Here is a 22401-nt window from a genome sequence, read left to right as displayed (position 1 = left end):
ACGGAGGGAGAGAGAGAGGGAGGGAGGGAGGGAGATTTGAAATTTGAAATTCAAATTTCAAAAAGTGGCCCCCTCCTGTCATTGATGGGGGGAGAGGTGGGCTCAAATGTGGGCTTAACCCACCTAGGTTGGGCTGGTTAGGCCTCTTTGGGGCCCTCCAAGCCCCTTACATTAGCCCACTAAGCATTCCCTAATCCATTCCTTATGAGGCTCTTTTGAGACCCCAATTCTCCCCTAATGACCACGTACCTGCACACTCTCCATATCTTGGGTAGTCATGCATGGTCCACATCAAGATACCCCTAACCAAAATATCATTGGTATGTCTAGGAGCTCTGGAAATATCAAAGACCGCACTCCTCTCCATAAAATCTATAACTTCTCTATCAAAGGTGCCATGTACACGTCCATATTTTTGGCCTTGTACTTCCCTGGCACAAGTAGTGCAAGCATGAGGTGTCCCTTCTTTATTGTTAATTAATACACCTCAAGTTTTTATTCTTCCCAATCATATAAGTGTCGATTTCATGCTTTGGGAATAGCCTAAAAGGCTTTACAAGGCTTAGAGCATAAATGCTTTGGGAATAGCCTAAAAGGCTTTACAAGGCTTAGAGCATAAATGTGAAAAAAAATAAGGATTTACAATGATCTCTGAATACAAATTTGAAGTCTGTCATATATAAGTGCAAAATGCTCTGTCAACTCCCGCAACTGATATAAGTGTAAAATGCTCTGTCAACTCCCACAACTGGTACAGATATAATCTGCTATGTCTAGTCCCTTAACTGATTCAACTGTAATCTGTCATGTCCACTAATACAACTTTCAATCATCTTGAAAGTTTAAAAACCTTAATCGTTGCTTATATGGTAGGGTTGTTGTGACTGTGAAACCGAATGTGAACGAATGGACCGACTCCGATTAGGAACTAGTCATGAAATTTTGAGCATGGCTTTGATTGGTTTTTTTGGAGTTCTCTCCTCTAAGGACAAACTAATCTATGCTAATCTAGACTACACCAACCGTCGAAGCGAAGAAAAGCAAGAAATAATTCCTTTTCCATTGTTCTTTTTAATATCCTTAGTTTGCGAATTAAAAGCAAAAAATAATCTATTTTCCATTATTCTTTTTAATACACTCAGGTTGTGAGTTTAAAAAAGATAAAATTTATATTTTCAAAAACTAATTTACTTACAACTCATAAGAATTGAACATTCACATTAATAAGAAGTTAAAATCTTAATAAATTTGAATTTAAATAATAAAAACTATAAATTTAACTTGACTCCAAACCCTAAACCCTAAACCTAAATCCAAAAACCCTAAACCCTAAACTCCCAAACCTTAATTCCTAACTCCCAAACCTTAAAACCCAAAACCCAAAACCCTAAACCCAAACCTCAAAACCCTAAACCCTAAACCCTCAACCCAAACCTTCTATCAAAAGCAAGGATGCCATCAACAAAGGAATATTCAGTATTTGATGTCAGAGTGATAAGATCAAGGATGCAACATCTCATGAAAACAACATGACAAATAAATCTTACAAGAAGAGTGCAGGCAGATCCAGAAAAGCAACCAAAGAGAATAAGAGTAATGAATGAAGATGTTATGCTAAAAGCAATGCGATCTACATGCTGTAAGCGTACATGTATGCGATCCATTAACTTAGATGACATCAAGGGTTGTAGAGAACATGTCTGGCAAAGGAAAGGAAGCAAAAGAAATGAATACCTACTCACGAGATTGTCTTGCTTTCTTGTAAATGATAAGAGAAGGCGAAGTTCAGGACATCAAATAAGGCCTCTTATAAATGGAAAAAGTATATGCAATAATGCATATCGCATTATTACAGGATTATCACATGGCACATGTTGGAATTTGGCTAATAAAGCAAAGTATGGAGTTAAATTTAACATTCATGGAAACATACGAAGGCCCAAAACAAGAGCCTCAATGGTTGCGGCAATAGCAATTTTGAAAGATTACATTTATGAAAATGCTTTACCACAACCCCACCTATCAGAAATGCATCTTCCGATAGGTTTGACCAAAAAAGAAGTATTTAACTCTATTGGAGAAACACAGAGGCAAAGAGGGCATGCACCGACATCTTTTCATACTTTGTATACTCTTTGGAAAAAAAGATTTGGACATGTTAAAATCCCAAAGAGGCAAAAAATGTCAAAGTGCAACGACTGTGATGATCTAAAGCGAGCACTTGAGAGTGCAACATCTCCAGAAGAAAAAGAAGCTTACAAAAGAAAGAGAGAATTTCATCATGGACTTGTTCGACATTCTAGAATAAAATATGCATTTTGGAAGGAGCAAGCTATTTCTCACCCAAATGAGTACATGTGCATTATTGTAGATGGTATGGATCAAAATACAACAACATTACCTCGATTCGTTAACACTCCACCTAAGCTACAAGGCAAATACTTTTTAAAGATACATCTATGTGGAGTGTTAGTGCACGGATTTAAGTTTTTTGCAGACATATGGATTGATTCCTTGCATCTACACGATAGTAATCAAAAGTTGTAACATCCATTATGAAGGCAATTCACAATGTACATGCAGAAAAAGGTTGCCTACCAGCAACTTTGAGAGTACAAGCAGACAATTGCGGACGAGAGAATAAGAATGTACTCTTCTTTGCATTTTGCTCAATGCTAATCGCTCATAGAATCTTCAATGAGATTGAAGTTGGGTTTTTGTTGTTTGGGCACACACATGAGGATATCGATCAGGTATTTAGCACAATTTCAAGAGAACTAAAACACAAGGACATGGAGACAATGGATGACTTGATAAGAAAATGTGGGAGGCAAGTTGGTGGCCGTAAGGAAGGAACAATATGCTCAATGGTTGAGAGGATGTATGACTGGAAGAGCTTTATTCTACCTTTCATACAAAAAGGTGGTGATGCCCTAATAGGTCATAGCGCTCCACACTATTTTTGATTTTTCTTAAAGGATGAAAAACTAGTGATGCAATGGCAACACTATTCTCTTGATACAAAATGGGAACCTGAAGAACCTTACTCTCTCTTGACTTCAATCCCGAGCAAAGAAATGCATCCAACATGGGCTCCTATAAAAGAATTCAGCGAGAAATCCAAAGGTGAAATAGAAGGATTAAAAGCTTTTATTGCATACAATGAGGAAATGCTCCAGAGATTTCCTGATTGGAAGCCCTCTTGGAAGGAACACACTAGTGTTGTAATTAGCAAGACCTACCAATTGATAAAGGACCTTGCAAAAATGCGAGAAGATGATATTAAGGTAGAACGGCCTTTATTTTGGCCAAATGTTGGTAATGACTTGCGTCCAGCATGTGGTCTCTTTGAAAATGAGTTTGAATCGTTGCTCCCACGTCCATATTGTGGACCCAAGAAGAGAGAGTTTATGCCACAAATAGACATAGATGTCCATTGTTTTGTTGCAGTTCGACCATTGGATGATGAACATGAGAACGTGATGTTTTGGGTTGCGAAAGTAGTTAACATGAGCATGGATGACCGGGGGAGAGCTACAACATTTACAGTGGTATGGTATGAGCCAAGGGGCAGGAAGGAGAACCAAGATAACAGTACATTGTATAGTAGTTGTCTGAAAAAGGAATGGGTCCCAAACCATGAAGCAATTTCAAGACTTTCCACAGAGACAGTCATAGTATCCTGGAAATCAAGGTCAAAGAAAACAAAGAAGCACATGGGGTATGATGTAGAAGACAAAATAAAATTACCGCAACCAATTATTATGCACATTATAGAGTTCATAAAGATGCTCGCTCGGGAGGAAGTAGAAGGAGATAGCGCAAATGAAGAATGCCCATGATAACCACATTCAAATATCGAGAAAGAGTGAAGGTGGTGGTGGTTATTAGATGAGAGTGGATGAAGATGGCACCCAAGCGACAAGTGACGATAGAAAGGACATTCTGAACAAGCAAATGTTTGGATCGCTCATTTCTGTGATCATGATAGAAAAGGACATTCAAATAAGCAAATGTTTGGATCGCCCATTTGTACTAAACTCATTGTAAAGGAAAAATTAAATTATTGAAAAGGCCACAGGAGATCCTTTGTACAAAGACTCATCCAGAGCAATATTTGTTGTAAACCTTATGACATGATAATGTAAAATTGCAAGCATAGCTATTGCTATTTTTTGGAGTACAAAAGAGGCTTCCATCATGTCTCATGTCTATATAAACCTTTTAATTTCTTGAATATTCAAGAGTGTTATAGTTTTCTGCATTGAAAGTAAAAAGAGTCTTACAGGTCTCTTATGTATACATTTTTAAAATGTTGTGAATCCTCAATAGCATGGTTTTTCATGGATTTAAACTAATAACTCGGATTTTTTATTTTAAGAATATGATTCTTATAAACAAGAAATACAAATTTAGGATTTAATAGTAGTTTTTGCATTTTCTGTACAACATTGTAGAGAGATATTTTGAAATGTCTTATGTGAAAATGATAGTGCTAGAAAGTAAACTTTTGATTCTCGAATGACAGTTTCATAAAGTAAACTTTTCATTTGGGAAGGATTTTGAGGGAATAGTCCAAAAGTAGACATATGAGTCCAAAATTAATGAAATAAGTGTTAATAGAGGTTCGTTTTTTGTGAGATTTCATTTTGTGAGTGTTGAAGCATGTTTTTCCTTGTATTGCTAAGGTTATGTGCTAGTTTTCATGCTTGATTTTCAAGGATTAAAGACAAAAAACGAGATTTTGTGAAAGAAAGAAGACTCACCTCTTCTCTTTTTGGTATTTCTCTTCCTCCTCTTTCTCCTTGTTTGTAGGCTTATGCTTTGTCCTTGTTTGTAGGCTTATGCTTGTCTCCTCAATCCAATCCCTTTGAGAAGTTGCTTCTCTAAACTCCTCCTTCCTCTAACTAGTTATTTGAAAAATTGTATGTTTCCTCTCTGTTGTAGGGCCAGTGTTGTAGGGCCAGTCCACAAAACACCGAGCGAGACTATTCCAAGTAAGAAAATCCTTCCTCTTTTTTTCTTTTGTTATTTTTGTTATTTGCATTGGCTGCAGCTAGCGCCTTACTGCAATGATGGACGTAGAAACCCTCTCCTCCCCTATTCCCTCTTCTTTCCCTCTCTTCCTCTCTTCCTTCTCTTCTTTTTTGCTCTTCTTTATCCCCTCTTTCAATCTCTTTTTCCCCTCTTCCTCCTTTCCTTCTCTTCTTTTTTCCCTCTTTCAATCTCTTTTCCCCTCTTCTTTCTCTTATGTTTATGCTCTTTTTCCCTCTTCTTTTTTTCCTCTTTCATCCCATCTTGCAATCTCTTTTCCTCTCCCTTTCCCCCTCTCTTTCCGCTCTCTCAATCTCTTTTCATAAGCATATGTATTTGCATATGCTTAAGCTTTCTCTCTTTTTCTTTTATGCTCATATGCTCATGCATAAGAATAAGCATATCCTTTCTTTCCTTTTCTCTTATGCTTATGCTCTTTTTCCCTCTTTCTTCTCTTATGCATATGCTTATGCATGAACATATGTCTCCTTCTCTTTCTCCTTCTCCTCTTTTCCTCTTTTCCTCTCTCTTTCTCCCCCTCTTTTCCCTCTTTCGATCTCTTTTCATAAGCATGTGTATTTGCTTATGCTTAATCTTTCTCTCTTTTTCTTTTATGCTCATATGTTCATGCATAAGCATAAGCATATGCTTTCTTTCCGTATCTCTTATGCTTATGCTCTTTTCCCCTCTTCCTTCTCTTATGCATGAGCATATGTCTCCTTCTCCTTCTCCTTCTCCTCTTTTCCTCTCTCTTTCTTCCCCTCTTTCCCCTCTTTTGATCTCTTTTCATAAGCATATGTATTTGCCTATGCTTAAGCTTTCTCTCTTTTTCTTTTATGCTCATATGCTCATGCATAAGCATAAGCATATGCTTTATTTCTGTATCTCTTATGCTTATGCTCTTTTTCCCTCTTCTTTCTCTTATGCTTATGCTTATGCATAAGCATATGTCTCCTCCTCTTTTCCTCTTTTTCCCTCTCTTTCTCCCCCTCTTTCCCCTCTTTCGATCTCTTTTCATAAGCATATGTATTTGCTTATGCTTAAGCTTTCTCTCTTTTTCTTTTATGCTCATATGCTCATGCATAAGCATAAGCATATGCTTTCTTTTTGTATCTCTTATGCTTATTCTGTTTTTCCCTCTTCCTTCTCTTATGCTTATGCTCATGCATGAGCATATGTCTCCTTCTCTTATGCCTATGCCTATGCCTATGCATGTCCTTCTCCTTCTCCTTCTCCTTGTCCTTTCCTTCTCTTCTTTTTTCCTCACTTTTTGTCTTCTTTTCATAAGCATATGCCTATGCCTATATAGGCCTATGCATGTCCTTCTCCATTCTTTCTCTTCTTTTTTCCTCTCTTTTTCTCTTCTTTTCATAAGCATATGCTTATGCCTATGCATGTCCTTCTCCTTCTCCTTCTCCTTTCTCTCTTCTTTTTTCCTCTTTTTTTCTCTTCTTTTCATAAGCATATGCCTATGCCTATGCTTATGCTTATGCATGAGCATATGCTCATATGCTTATGCATAAGCATAAGCATATGCTTTCTCAATGTATTCTCTTATGCTTTGTCAATGTATTCTCATATGCTTTCTCAATGTATTCTCTTATTTTTTGTTTTTTGTTTTCGTGTTTGTGTCTACGTTAGACATGGGATCACGCCGCATGTCTGCCGAGTACGCTCGTAGGAGGAGACATCATGATCTCTATTCTCCAGAGGACTTTGATTCCCCTCAGGCGACACCTCAGGGGCCTACCCCTGTGACTACCCCTGGCCCAACTCCTCTCGGATGTAGCACTGCGACTACCCCTCAAGGAACTCCTTTGCTAGTACCCCATGGCTTTGTCGGGAGTCCCGACGAGTTTGTGGCACAGATGACCAATGAGGAGGTAGCGATATTCTTCTCTCTACTATCCTAGAGGACCTTAGCAATTCCCTCTCCTACATCAATGGCTGAACCTACTGCCCAGCCATCCCCTCGTGCCCCTTCGACTGAGGGGTCATCACCTAGGCGTGCCCATCATAAGGGAAGGAAGAGTACGAGGGCTCGCTTATGTTGTGCTGACTCGGGAGATGTAGACGAGTCAGCACACTCACATCCCTATAGATCTCCACTTGGTCCTAAGATCTAGTACCAGTTAGGTCCCTCTCCTACTCCCACTGCTACTCCTCGCTCCGGAAGTGCTCGCACAAACACTACTCACTCTGACTCTCCTGCTACCATGAGTCCTCCTTACCAAGTCGAGGACCTGTCCTATCAAATCACGGCTCTTGGAGAGATAATAGAAGATAAAAAGGGCAAAGCAGTGATGGCCACCATGAGGCGGTTGATGAGCCACCACTTCAAGAGCGGCATTGCTACTGATTGGCGGTATCAAGATGACCAAAAGAAGCAGGAGGTCATCGATGAATTAAAAGCAAAATACCCTAACCCCCCAAATTGGGAGTTCAATGAGAATTACATGCGAGAGCGCATGGGTTTGGTCTTAAAGCATCGTAGATCAACCTTGCATACTTCCATCGCAAAGGGGAGGGCTGAACCCAGTTGGGTAGACAAAGCTGATTGGAAGTTTTTCAAGAAGCAGAACAGGGACCATCCCGAAATGTTCGAGGGTCAGAGGAGGGCTGCGAGGAGACGGCTGGATGCCATAGGTACTTCGCACTTTGGTGCAAGTGGACGGTTGGCATTCGAGGCAACCATGGTAAGTCTACTTCTTCTCATTTAATGTATTGTTCTATTTGTTTTACTACATATTATATGCACTATATCTAACTCTCGTAAATTGGGTCCACAACAAGCTGCGATGGGTTGCCTTCCTACAGATGCAGAGACGCGATGCACGTTTCACGTAAGAATAAAGTCATGGTTTATTGAGCAGGAGGCAATGGGAGCGATGGTCGATTGGGCTGAGGTGGCTGCTCGCACGGTATAAGTCTACTCCTACTTGTAATCTCACTTTTTAAATTGTTTTATTCTTTAAGTTCCAATCTAATTTCCAATTAATATGGTTTCACTCTTAGTGTCAAAGCTCGAGCGTCCCATCACCGGAGGCGAGCATTGACGAGGACCAGGGATCAGGCACAGCTCACGAGGACCAGGGATCAAACGCAGCTCACGAGGGCCAAGGATCAAGCCAGCAAGACAAGGACGAGAAGGACGACGACGATTCGAATGAGCAGCAGCAGCAGTAGTAGTAGTAGTAGTAGTAGTAGTAGTTTGCATATACTTTACCATGTATATCCTTTTGTATATCGCCTCGTTTGAGCGATTTTGTATCACCCTTTTCGAAAGGGTAATTTTGTAACAAACAATGTTGTATATCTTCGACATATATATGCTTTTGTCGCTCGATCGATTCATTTGAGCGATTTTGTATGACCCTTTTCGCAAGGGAAATTTTGTAATAAAAAACTTTTTTTTGTAATTACTTTAAAAAAACTTTAGTGGGGCAAAACAAGGCTTGTTGTGGCCCTGTTTAGCCCCACTAATGTTGCTTGTTGTGGCCCTATTTAGCCCCACTAATGTTTTTTTTTAGTTCTATTAATCGTCGCTATATAGCGATGTTTACCAGTGTTGCTATATAGCGACGTTTACCAATGTCGCTATATAGTGATGCTTATATGGCGACCACAGCAAGACAAAGCAACTATAGACGCGCTTGGTAGATGCGCAAAATAGCGGGCGCGTCTATAGGCGTTGCTTTAGTAGAGAAATTACGGGTGCGTCTATTAGCGCGGCTAAATGGTCATCTATTTGCCCGTCAATCACCGCGTTTATTTGCGCATTAGACCTGAGAAAATACGGGCCCGTCTAACATCCCGTCTATTAGAGCATCTATTTGCGCGTGTATTTGCGCGTTTATTTGTGCGTTTACATTGAGACTCAGACGCGCATTTAGACGCGGGGTTAGACGCTCTCCAGAGAATACAGAAAGTGAGATTTTGGTGTACATCATTGCTTTCCAAACATTGCCCATGATTACCAAAGCACATAATTTTTTGCAAGCCCACATATACAAGAATTAAGGGAAATGAGGAGAATGAGACAATATGTAAAATAGTTTTGCCAATATCAATTGTGGGGCTACGGTTCAATCTCATCCTCAATGAGATCAACCCTTGCCAAACTATCTACTTCAAAATCCAAACAAGTGTTTAGATCTACAAATACATTCAACCCACTACTACTTGTGCCACTCATGTGCTAATCGAAATCAAGATCTCCAATGGTAGGCTCGTCCTCACGGGTAATGCCGGCCTCAATATCTATATCTCCTATCTCATGATCATCCTCCTCTCTTGTATCACGGTCATCATCACGTCCATGGGCATGATCATCCTCCATACGCTCCATATTAGTAAATGTACTATACATCACTTTGGAACATGGCATAATAGGTATGACATGCCACCACCTATTATTATCCACCATTGGTTGATAGACAACCTAATTCAAACACAAATACAATCATGTTACTTTTCTTGCATCAAATATTTAAAAGCGCGTATTTTTATGTGTGTGCACAGTACCTGTTCACATTGTTGCGGTAGTATTAGTGTGTCCTTCCTACTTTGCCAAAACTTTGTGGAGTCAATAGTTACAAAGCCACTTGCATGGCGTTTGATTGTTGCATTAGGGCCTCTTTCCACCACGTCCTTAAACCACTTTACATCCAAAACATACACAAAGAAGCATCGAAAGTCAAGCATAATGATATCTTGGATTATGCCACAATAATCATCCATGACTCCATTGGCTCCCTCAAAGCTAGCAATGACGCTGCAATCTTGTGTGTTTCTCTTATCATCAATCCGTTGTGTTCGAAAATGCTTGCCCTCACACCATATAGCATTGAACATAGTGCACTACACCAAGAAAAAATCAATTAAATAAGCAATCTAAATTATAAAAACCTCCTAACTTATGCATAACATTCTATATACCGACCTTGCTCATGCATCCCCTAGCATACTCCCATTCTTCCATTGTGATATGCATCCCCTCGTCTTTCTCTGCTTTCTCCATTTCATCAAGTAGCCAATCCACATGAATATCCTTTGGAAGTGCTCTTAGACGCTGAGGGTATGGCACACGAGATCCGTGGTGTGTACGAAAGAGGGCCCTTTCTTCTTGTCTTCTTGCCTTTGCATCCTCGTATCTTGTCACCCATCTTTTCATCACATCACTATTAAGCACGCAAAAGAGGTTGATACTATTACGCAACTCCGTGTCTATTACTTTGTTGCGTCCTCTTCCTTGAGGCACAATAGAGGTCATCCTTAGGTCTTCATCATCTCTCCATAGTCGTGGGAGAGAGCTATCCACATCAACAAGAAACTCAGAAATATATACAAGTGACTCTTGTACCAACCAACCCTGGGCCATGCTACCTTCGGGTCTTGCATTTTGTCTCACGAAGCCCTTCAAGGTCTTCATGAAGCACTCGAGGAAGAACAACCATCGTGCATGTATAGTACCGCATATAGCAATCTCATCCACCAAATGCACTATGAGATGTAGTTGGCTTGTGAGAATAGAACGTGGAAATGTCTCCTCCACTAAACAAACCGCCTCCACTAACTCGAGCATTCTCAAGCGTGGTGGGATCTATTTCCTTTGAGCTCACATACCTCACAAGCTCGCCCATCTTATAAATACAATCTTTCACGTCCTTTGATGCACTATTTGAAAGGAAAAAGATATTACGCATATAAAATACTTACTTGGAGCATCTTGTGCCAATCATGAGATTTCAAGCCATATAATTGCTCTACACCTCTTTTCTTGCTCTTTGTAAAGGCTCCCTTCAAACACCTCATGCATCCAGTGGGAGTACGAATTGTAGTAATAGCACGCTTCACCGTCGCCATCTCTAGCTTTGATAACATCCACGGTGCACGAGGTAAAAAAACACACCCATTTGGTCTCTCTTGAGGCCAAGCTTCACGCATCCTCCCTGTGGTACGTAGATCCTCCCTTATGCCTGCCGAATCTCGTGTCCCATTCAAATGCTCCCAAATGGTAGATGCCACATTCTTGAAGATATGCATGGGATCGAGCAGGTGATTGATCTTGAGGTGGGACCAATATGGTAAACGATAAAAGATGGAGTATCTAAACAAAATAAAGTGTTAGCGTGCAATCTTCACTTTCAACCAATATAGCCAATCTTTACTTCCAGCCAATAGTTACAAATCCTTACCGGCTCATGCCAAGTGGTGGAGGAGTCGTGGATCCGTCCCAAATTCTCATCCAATCTCCCGCGGTGAGTGATTATGGGAGGACTTCATTCCAAGGGGCAACATATCTAGGATGATCAGGTGGGAGAAATCCATGGTGATTCTCATAAATGACCTTATTCAATGCGTCTGCCCGTGAGGCAACTAGCGAAGGACCACAAACAGGACATGCATGGTAACCCGATGTAGTGAGACCTGAAACAATAGATGCAATTAAGAGTGGAAGGTGGGTTTAGGGTGCCACGTCCTTGCCTATTCATAATTAAAAAATCCAATTCTTACCTGAACACTCGCCATAGCCTGGGAAGTCATGCATCGTCCACATCAAGACTGCTTTGTAGTTGAAGTCTCGTGACGAGGGAGGCCTGCTCACAGCATGCACCTTGATACCTCTCCAAAGTATCTCTTGCTCATCAATCAAGGGCTCCAAATAAACATCAGGGTTTTTGACTTTATGTTTCCCTGGAATTAGAAGGGACAGCATGACATGTCCTTTCTTAATAGCCATAGAGGGTGGAAGATTGTAATTCACCAATACCACTGGCCATACACTGTAAGACATGCTTTTGAGACCAAATGGGTTCACACCATCCATACCCAATCCAAGTCTCAAGCTCCTAGGTTCTTCCTTGAAGCTTGGCCATGTGTCTTCAATATGCTTCCATGCAGGAGAGTCCGCAGGAGTTCTCCACTTGCCATCGGTTGATCGATGGGAGGAATGCCATGACATGAGCTCTGCAATAGATTTGCACTTGAACATATGTTGGATGCGAGGGATTATGGGAAAATGTCGCAATACCTTACGAGGCACGTCCAAGGTTTTGAGATCTGCTCTATATCTTGCCTCTCCACAAGTAGGACACTCTCTTGCATCCTTATGTAGTCCACGAAACAAAACGCAATCGTTGACACATGCATGGATGCGCTTGTAATCTAATCCTCCAAGAGAGGTCACATGTTGCCTTGCCATATCTCTTGAGGTCGGTAATTTATTCTCCCTTGGAAGCATTTTACACAATAGCCTGCACGTGAAGACCATAAATGAGGAAAAGCATTCGAGTAATTGACCCACGCGCATAATTCATCATGTTTGCAAAATCGACTTTAAATTAAAGCTTACTTGAGTAATGCATTCAAACTTGCATTGCTCCATCCATAGATGGTTTGCAAGTTTAGTAACTCAAGGGAGGCATGTAGAACAAAGAATGTGCACTCCTCAAACAGTGGAGTCGATGCTGCGGTAAAAAGATCATCCTGCTCCATGCTATTATCCCTCCCTTGATGGACATATAAATCCCGCACCATATCATCAAACACCTCCTTCTCCACGGCTTCATGAGGTAATGGTGGAGGGCTACTATCACCATCACTCCATGCATCCGTAACGGTCCCTCCTGAAGATCCCACCTCATATCGCCGACGCTTCGCCTCCTCACGACGGGCATAGGGTAACATGTGCGGGTGTGGCACTGCATCCTGTATCAAATTAAAACGGGATCATTATAACTCAAACATATGAACACCCATAGGTATCTCAATCAACCTTAACTTACAAATCCTTACCCTGTTTACGGTCACATCCCATTCTTCATACTTTGAGATATGATTGAGCGTAATCCTGCGTGCACGATACATGTTTCCTCGACATCGATCACACAAACATTTGATTTTTTGCTCCAACCACATTTCGCGATGGTGGATACGGAGGGATTCATCCTCACTGGAGCTGCTTGTTGAAGATGGAGACATCCTACAAACAAACAACCCACCAAATTTGCTCTTCTTCAAATGCTTAACTTAAAAACTCTGTGTCGTGTCTAAATGCTCGTCTATCGTCGCGTCTAATGTCGCGTCTATTTGCGCGTCTAAATGCCCGTCTACTCTGTGTATTTAAACACGCCTGTAGACGCGCTAATAGACGCGACTATAGACGTGCTTACTCTGTGTATTCAGACGCGACTATAGACGCGCTAATAGACGCGACTATACCCGCGACTTTTAAACCTGCTTTTCGGTGCGCCGCTCGCTTTGCTTTTATTTTAACTACTTAAACTTCGCGAGTGGCTTTCTTCCTTCTTTATTAGCAGTTCTATAGATTCGAAGCTTAAGAGAGAGCCTCCCATACACACACAGTTCCAAGCTTTCACTCAAGACAAAGGGACCGTACCTACACAGCTTGCTTCCAAGCCTAAAGAAGAGGAGGAGTACGAACAAGGAGAAGAAACAAGTTTGGAAAAGAAAGATCCTTCCATACCTTTTTCCAAGTAAGTCCTTTTGAAGTTGTTCTTGCTTGCTCTTTCCAGTTTTGTACTTTTTCGCATCCACGAAACGCAGCATCTAGGTATGAGCGACACGTTCTTTTGTCGGGCGAAACGTCCTTTTCCACTTTTGAGTATTCTCGACTGTCGGAGCGCGTGTATACAGGCGTCTGAGGGTGCGTCTAAACGCGCATCTACAGGCGCGTCTATTTGCGCGTTTGGCTTGCTACAGACACGCACAGACGCGGATATAGACGCTCAAACAGACGATCTGTTAAACGGAAGTTTAAACGAATTGTTAGACGCGCTGTTAGACGGATGTTTCGACGGGTTGTTAAACGCGCTTTTTAACGCACTGTTAGACGGGTGTTTTGACGATCTGTTAGACGCGGTGATAGACGCGCTTTTACTTGAACTGTTAAACGCTCTGTTAGACGCGTTTATAGATGCGAAGATTAGACGGGTCTATAGACGCGCTCTGACAGAGCCTCTTTTTTTTTTCCCCCCCTTTCTTCTCAGCTTCCAAAGTAATAGATTTGTTTATTTTTTTCCAGTTTAACATGTGGGGAGAAAGTGCTTCTAGCTCACCTGATCCGCGTGAATCGATATGGAAGGATTTATATAATATTTTAGGGCACCCTCCTAGTCCTGCGGAGTTATACGGGTACATGACGGGTACCCTTAACACTCCCCAGGAGTCGGCAGTACAGACTCCGAGCCACCCCACACCGCCTAAGATCACCCCAGCGGAGTCTGCATAGCCGTCTTATGCCCCTTCCCCCGTACCGTCTTATGCCCCTTCCCCCATGCCATCTTATGTCCCTTCTGCCATCCCGTCTTATGCCCCTTCCCCCATGCCTTCAGGAGGTCCTTCTGCCTCAGCGAGCCATCAACGTACTCCCCAGCCGTCGAGACTCGGTTCTCCAGCTACGAGTGGTCAGCATAGTCCTGCGCAGTCCCCAGCTACGAGTGGCCAGCGTACGAGCTCGACACGATAGGGTGGCAGGCGTAGTAGCAGGGAGAGCGGTGGCAGATGCATGGCACAGTGCTTTGGGCCATGTGGCGGTGAGGCCGAGGATGATGATTCCGATGATTTAGACGTGCCTCTGGGTGATGGTACGATTTATTATGACATCGCCCAGACAGGAGGCATCTTGATGGATGCACGGGGGAAGGATGTAATGGCCTTCATGCGCTCTGTAATTGCTAACAATTACAGAGATTGCTTTATCCACCCAAAGAGGTTGGCTGATGAGACCCTCGCTACTGTTCGCTCTAGGTATCCTAACCCCCCCAATCGCCAGTTCACAGATAAATGGGGGAAGTCAAAGATTGTTACGATACTTAGCAATAAAAGATCTTCCCTTAAGAGGCAGGCACTAGCGGAGCTTGCCAGACTTGAGGCAGGTCAACCTCCAAGGGGCCCGCCCCACACCGCTCAGAAGCGTGAGTGGAAGAAGGCAATGAAGTCAGCGAGGGAGGAGCCCAGTCTGCAGCACGTGGAGGCATGGAGGATCCAGATGGAGGAGTATGGGAGCACGCATTTTGGAGCAGGGGGTGTTGAATCATGGGAGGCCCAATTTGTAAGTATTGATCTCAAATTATATTGCTTATGTAGTTTATTAGGAGGTTGGTTGTTTCTTTGTACTAATCCCTCCACAAAGTGTATCGCGGTCATGCAGCTTGAGATCGTGGGCAGATACCCTACTCCAGTGGAGACAGCCTACCACCGCCACCATCGCAGAGGAGATACATGGAGGCACTTCTATGATGACGGGTTGATTACTGAGGAGCAGTATACCCGAGCGACTGGACATGCCCCCCAGGTATTTGAAAGTAATTAAATAATGCCAAAATTATAAGTAAAGATTTGATTTTTCATACATTGATATATGTTGTCCCTTGTTTACAGGGCGCCCCTGCACAAGACGACGAGGAAAACGAGGAAGGAGGTGCAGAAGGGAGCGCAGAAGGCAGCGCATCAGGGAGCGTGGAAGGCAGCGAGGATTAGTCGTAGAAGTAGTGCTACTATTCTTTTTTGTACTTAAAGCCATTGGCTTGGCTTCGTGCCTCTTGTATATAGACTCCTCTTATTTTTTGTACTTGAAGCCACATGACATGGCTTAGCTTCCTTATTTTTTGTACTTGGAGCCACATGACGTGGCTTAGCTTCGTGCTATACAAGCACTTTTTGAGCTTTCAATTTTATTGCGTTTTGGAGTTGTAATATTTTATTTGGAATTGTAATTAAAATGAGGTTGGCTGTAAGAATTGAATTACAGAATGTGGCTATGGGATTCTTGTAACTATATAGCATACACAACATACACAGTATTCTGTAAAATTTAAAATTAAAAAAAAGGCGCGTCTATCAGTGCGTTTACAAATGCGTTTATATTCGCGTCTGTCTATTCGATATGCGTCTATACGCACGTCTATCAAAGCGTTTATTTGCGCGTCTATTTACGCGTGTATGAGTGCGTCTATACGCGCGTAAGTCTGATATATAGACGCGCTAATAGACGCGGGTCTCCTGACGCACAAATAGACGCGCCCGTAAGTTTTTTATTTAGTTCATGAAACGCGTCTGTGTGCGCGTCTATGGGTGCTTTGTCTTGTTGTGGACCATTCTTTTTCGACATTTATAACGACCTTTGCGCTCTTTTTTTTTTTTTTAATAGTGTAAAAAACATCGGTATTTTTGCCGAAAAAGGGCCTATGCCTTGTAGTGAAGGTTTGTAATACATATGCATCAAATAGGATATGACCTGTTTGCCCTCTTCTTGTGTCATTATTGTTATAATCATTGTCAAACTACTATTTTTGGACCCATATTGCATCAATTCTCTCTTGTCTACATTGGCTCCATCTATGGTACTTGGACTGAAGGACATGTGAATGTGATTCCACCATAAAATAGCTCAGGGCGGTCACTATGTATAAACCATCTATATCACGTGCGTTCAAGGCCTATATTTAAAGTCCCTTATCTGTGAAAATTTTCATTAATAAAATGTACCCCTTTTCTATACAAATCTGTAAATTTTTTCCAAAACTATTTTAAAGAGTCCCTTATGTATATTTATTTCTGTAAATTTTAGAAATAAAAAAAAATCCTTCTGTTGAACTCACGTGATAGGGTTACATATGATGAGTGACCCCCCCGAGTAAAATAGATAATGTAGACTATGTAGTTGAACCCTGAAGGGATTACTTCTTTAATTGTGATTCCTCAAGGGAAGCTCAAAGTTATCCAAATAAAATTTAGCAAAGGTTATCTCACTGGCAGGTGTCATTACATGGGTATGCACAATCAATGTTTTGCACTAGTTCCTTTGCTTCAAAGTACCATTTAGTGAAAGCCTGAATAAGAGTCTGTCATTCAACAATACACACATTAATAATCATGAGTACACTTGAAAATTCCTTCAATGTATTATACGTGTGAATGTATATGTGCATCCCTGCCTCAATGTGGTATGCATATGTGTGTTTGTTTGTGTATGTGTGTGTGTGTGTGCGCGTACCCGTGCGTGCGTGCGTGTGTGTGCATGTGTGCGTGTGCGTGTGTGTGTGCACATGCACGTGCATTTGCATACACATGCATGCATAAGCTGCACAAGTGTGTGCACACCTATGCACACACATGTATGCATTATGCATGTGTGCATGTACTTGCACATGTGTGTGCGTGTGCGTGTGTGCACGTGCACCCATGCATATATACATACATACATACGTACGTACATACATATGTATGTATGTGTGAACACACATACACACACACATACAAACACACATTTTTGTGAATTCACAAATACACACACACGAACACATATGTGCACACACTATTTTTTGTGAAATCACGCATGGCGTGAACTCGTGCGCACACATATATATATACACATACGCACACATAGAGATTGAGATTTTCAGATTTCATTCGTGTATTAATGGTTACCAAGATTGAGATTTTTAGATTTCATTGTGGTGTATTGATGGTTACCATGTTGTTGACCATGGAAGATCCACTCCATTCAGGGCTGAGGCTTTTTGTATGAAAGAGGCAAGACTCGACTTGCATGCCCCAGCTTTGATTGCCTTCTAAGGGTCCAAGTGCTGACAACAGTGTACCTCGAAACTCTGTGCACGATATCAGACAATTCAACAATGCAATTCAACATCATCCTTGTCAATATCCTTTCGATCCACATAACGGAATTTTAGAGCCAGAAGGTGTCTGTCATGTCACCTTGCAACGTGAACAGCTCTGCAGCTGTGCACGCCCCGAGATTGCCGGTGCAAGCCTTCCACACTCCCTGTGGATCCGCCGAGGGTGGAGCTAAGACATTTTGCAGCTACAAACAGGTGCATTAATACACAGTATCAATCCATTATGCGGCTTCCAACTCGTGAGACACATTCTTAATTAGTTTCGAGCAAGAAAACATCAATATAACTAAGAGTTTGAGCATTACTTGATAACTGTCGTAGAAAGATTGTAGGATAAACGAAGGGACGTTGATATACGCCAGTGTGTACTGTGGAAAGAAGCACTGCGTGCACAACGATTCTACGAGAAGTCAAGAATAGCAAGCTGCGTACGCAACATAAATTGTTTCAAGGCAAGAAGTCAAGCATAGCTGCAAGCTGCGTGCGCAACATACATTGTTTCAAGGCAAGAAGTGAAGCATAGCAAGCTGCAATGCCTGAAAAAGCAACATGAATACTCAGAATTTCTCAACATACCTGACCAGGTTCCATGATTGCCATACACTCAGTGGGTAGTATAGTAACATTCTGTGAATTGACAAAGGGCCGAAAGTTAGACTCGCAGAAAGCCTAATCATCTCTATAATGATCTTCTTGCAGGATAGATCTTCTGCGTATATTCACCTGCAGCGTAACCACGTCCCTGTAGAATGCCCTAAATGAATAATTTCCTGCGACATCTGGTCTGCACAAATGTGAAGGAAATTTTGTTACTTCCAGCCTGGAATTATTGTATTCATCCATACTCTCTCGTCTGATGACGCTTACCAATTTCCCCCTATCGATAGTTTATTCCTCTGACGAATGGGGGGAAGAGACTGCAGCGCTGAGGAATCGAGCTAAATTCTTGGAAGAAGCAAACTTGTTTTCTACAGTTCATTTTAGTATGGTGATTCATGAAGCTTCGTTGTTGTGAGAATTCACTTCTTGCAGATTCAGTTGGGAGGCAGGCGTGGACGCCGGCGTTTCCAGCAGATCTCTCTTAATGTTTAATGTCATCCTTCCTTTTCTCTAAGGACTTTAAAGTCTATCCTATATTTTGGTTGGAAATTACTGATCCGTAGAAGAGGTAGTAGATGATTGAATACAGGGAGGCTCTGATTTTTATTTATTTTTATTATCTTTCGATTGCTGTAGTTTTTATGTGCTTTGTCTTCGTGACCTGAGATGCGATGAAAGATATGCTTGACGCTACGAGTACCTGATTCTCGCGTGAGCAGACTTTCGATCCATTGTTTAAGGATATTATTTCGAATAGGCATTCATCAAGAGGATTGGGACTGAGGGACGTCTAGGAAAACGACTTACACATCAAGGAAGAAACCTCCATCGTACAAGCATTTTACGTCGGTTTCCGCCGGCATCAAGTCTCTTAGTTGGTTGCAATGGTGAAAGGCTGCCAAACTCCCAGCCGAGTCCCCGGAGAGAATTATCTGACACAGAATAATTGTTATATTAGAGTATGTCTCGTGAGTCATGAGACTGCCTCTTTCTTGGCCATACTGAGCACTCCTTTGCAAAATACCTTTTCAGCATTCTTCATGCCTTTGCTCAACAGATCGTCAATGAGTGCTTGCCAGATCCTTTGACCTCTGTAATAAAGCGAGTACGTCTGCGATCAAGTGCGACGGAACATTTTTAAGAATATCGTCAGCCTAAGAACATCGAATTAATTGGGAGGACTGGTGAAACTTGGAACGTCTCAATTCGAATCGTCCTTTATACATTGGCAAAGTTTGACCTGGTTTGGCGAGGCTGTGACTTGCACAACGGAGTCCACATTCCCACTGAAGGATGCTCCGTCACAGTATCTGGCAAAGATTCTGTTCCAGTTATAGAAACCTGCAGTGCCAGGACAGGGGTGTGCGCCCTTAGTAATCTGGCTGTAATGTGAACCCAATAATTCGCCATCCCCCGAAAATTTGCAGCTCTCATTGCACTACTATGGGCAAAGATCGACACAACAAACCTACAATCATGGTTATATAAATGTATTCATTGCACCAACGCCTTGTAAATCAAGAAGAGCCCGTTGCACTACGATGGACGAGCACGCAGGAGAAATAAGCAAACCAGGATTTTCCGTGGGTACGCTGCTCAAATGTCCGTAAAAGCTGACTGCGCTCATGTAATTAGACGACCCTAAATCTGTAAAACTCCGGGATAGGCAATTTTGATCGCTGTTGCACCATGCTCCTCCCTGGTACAAAACAATATATCATATCATCGGGTTACTCACAGAAGCGTGAAGTAGGTGATCCTTTCATCTAATGTCATTAAAACCTTACCTGTAGGTGAATAATCCATTTATTTATTCCACACCCATTGCCTCGATCGAAATTGTAGGCTGGGAGAGTTCCGTCCAAGCACACTGCAAACAGACATGCGTAAATATATATCAGGCCCATTGCAATTAATGAATTGATTGGCAGAATCGACACAGACTTGCCGATATTGCTGAAGAAGATTGAGAGATGGAGTGACTATCTAAGCAAAGATAGCAAAGCGTCGATAGTAAGAAGTGTTGTTCCACAAGTACACACGCAAAGTAGAACTAGACATGAATGATGATGAAAAGAAAGCGAGGGAGGAGCAGAAAGAGGGGCAGTAGAGTACCAGCGCCAGAAAGGAAGGAGGAGGGGGGAAGGAGGGTGAGGTTGACGAGAGGATGAGAAGGAGGAGCAGAGGGAGAAGAGGAGGCGGAGAGGTTGATAAGGAAGACGAAGAAGAAGAAGAAGAAGAAGAAATCGGAGAAGAGCGGAGAATTCATGGTGCTTTGGCCAACTAGTCACTATGAATAAGAGAAAGAGAGAGAGAGAGAGAGAGAGGGGCAACAACAAGAAATGGCAGAATAGCCTTTCTCTTTTGGCTTTTGTAGCCTCGATAGGACCGCCCAGCGTGAAAAATCAATTAACTAATGTGTGTTGGGGTGGGGCATAAGGAATAATTAAACTTAAGGGGGGAGTATTAAAGACGGGGGAGGGAGAGAAGCTTACGTGAGAGTTACGTGAGAGGGGAAGGGGGGAGAATTAAAGAGAGAGGGGGGTCCACATGAAGGGCATTAAAGAGGGGAGAGGTTTGGACGTGTGGAACAAGGTCTTTTCAGTCGCCCCGTCAACATAGTATATGCCTTAGTGAGAAGAGAAAGGTTTTGAGTTCCATCCTTTTCTTGAAAGTTTGGGAAAGCCCCTTCAACATAGTATATGCCTTACATTAAGCCATAAAGAAACATAAGCTAATCAAAGCAAAAATAAATTAAGCTTTACATAAACATAGCTTAATTAAGCCTCTAATGGATCAAAACAAACTAATTAATTGGTTAGATGCGAAGAGGGAGCATACAAAACAAACTAATTAATTTGTAGGGAGCATAGATGCGAATAGGGAGCATACACAACAAACCGCTCTCGAAGGTTAGCCTAAAAGAGCTCAAGGACTCAAACTCGGGGACCAGTGGCATGTTTGGCCAAAGATAAATGGAAATTCCATGGCCCATTTAATACAGTTACTGTGTGGTCAGCTAGGCTAAGAAGGGTGTGGAAGGCTACCCCATCGTTTAGCCTCAATCTCATGCTTTTGGAGGGTTCTGATTGGCAAGCTCCAGTCAGAGAAAGAATTGTTAAATGGAAGCCTAATGTGGGGTCGATATGCTCCTTATGTAATGCCTTTAAGGAGACACACATGCATGTTCTATGGGACTGTTTTTATTCTAGAGAAGTATGGAAACAAATCAGCAGAACTCTGAGTGCAGCCTACGTCCATATCAAGATAAAGTGGAAGATGGCCCTTCTGGGAGATGCTAGAGGACTAAATGATTGCCTTTATGTCTGCTGGCAACTGATTAGAGCTATCGCCCTGGCTAACATCTGGAACTATCGCAACGATTTAGTCTTTCAGAGAACACGATTTGGGAGACAAATTGCACCTGAGGTGATCCAAGACATTCAAAGGGCTTTGCAGCATTTTGGTCACAAGAATGAAGCTATGAAAAGCTTAAGCTCTATTTGGTTGTAAATGCCTTTGTGCCTGCTTATGCCTATCTGAAGGCGGCTGTTTTCTTTTCTTTGTACATTTCCTTTCTCTTTCCATAATACAATTTTGGTTTATTTTGTGCAAAAAGAAAAAAAAAACTAACTAATCGATTGGTAGGGAGCATAGATGCAAATAGGGAGCATACAAAACAAACTAATTAATTGGTAGGGAGCATAGATGCGAATAGGGAGCATACAAAACAAACTAATTAATTGGTAGGGAGCATAGATGTGAATAGGGAGCATATCTAAGGCAGCAACAAGAAATGGAAGACTAGCCTTCTCTTTTGACTTTTGTAGCCTCAATATCTAGAGTCTAAACTTTTCTTTGCTTGCCTCCCCTGCATCAAAGGTTGGCTTTTCTTCACCTCTACGGCGAAAAAGATGAAGAAAACTAAGAAGAGCTATGACTTCATGGTGCTTTGGCCAACTAGTCTACTTTATGAATAAGTGAAGGAGAGAGAGAGAGGGGGGGGCAACTTTTGTTTGCTTGCCTCCCCTGCATCAAAGGTTGCCTTTTCTTCACGTCTACAACGAAGAAGATGAAGAAAACTAAGAAGAGCTGTGACTTC

At 41.9% G+C, this 22401-nt stretch overlaps 1 protein-coding gene across 1 annotated transcript in view; it reads right to left on the bottom strand.

Moving 5' to 3' along the window:
- LOC147880013 (pectin acetylesterase 5-like) overlaps nt 1-20604 on the bottom strand; it is a 33442-nt gene extending 12838 nt beyond the window's left edge. The window contains exons 1-11 of the mRNA XM_087371676.1: nt 20415-20604; nt 20087-20169; nt 19872-19998; nt 19540-19640; nt 19324-19410; nt 19107-19231; nt 18423-18483; nt 18276-18326; nt 18005-18082; nt 17779-17884; nt 17533-17669 (exon numbers count right to left, since the gene is read on the bottom strand). Coding sequence (XP_087227802.1) covers nt 17533-17669; nt 17779-17884; nt 18005-18082; nt 18276-18326; nt 18423-18483; nt 19107-19231; nt 19324-19410; nt 19540-19640; nt 19872-19998; nt 20087-20169; nt 20415-20568 — 1110 coding nt within the window. The 5' untranslated portion in view covers nt 20569-20604. The remainder of the gene's footprint in view (nt 1-17532; nt 17670-17778; nt 17885-18004; nt 18083-18275; nt 18327-18422; nt 18484-19106; nt 19232-19323; nt 19411-19539; nt 19641-19871; nt 19999-20086; nt 20170-20414) is intronic.
- Between the last annotated feature and the right edge of the window lie 1797 nt (nt 20605-22401).

Source organism: Dipteris shenzhenensis, chromosome 33, assembly GCF_047967505.1.
Source record: "Dipteris shenzhenensis isolate YYH24624 ecotype China chromosome 33, Dip_SZ_1.0, whole genome shotgun sequence".
NCBI classification, from domain to species: Eukaryota; Viridiplantae; Streptophyta; class Polypodiopsida; order Gleicheniales; family Dipteridaceae; genus Dipteris; species Dipteris shenzhenensis.
This window is presented reverse-complemented; position numbering and strand designations above follow the sequence as displayed.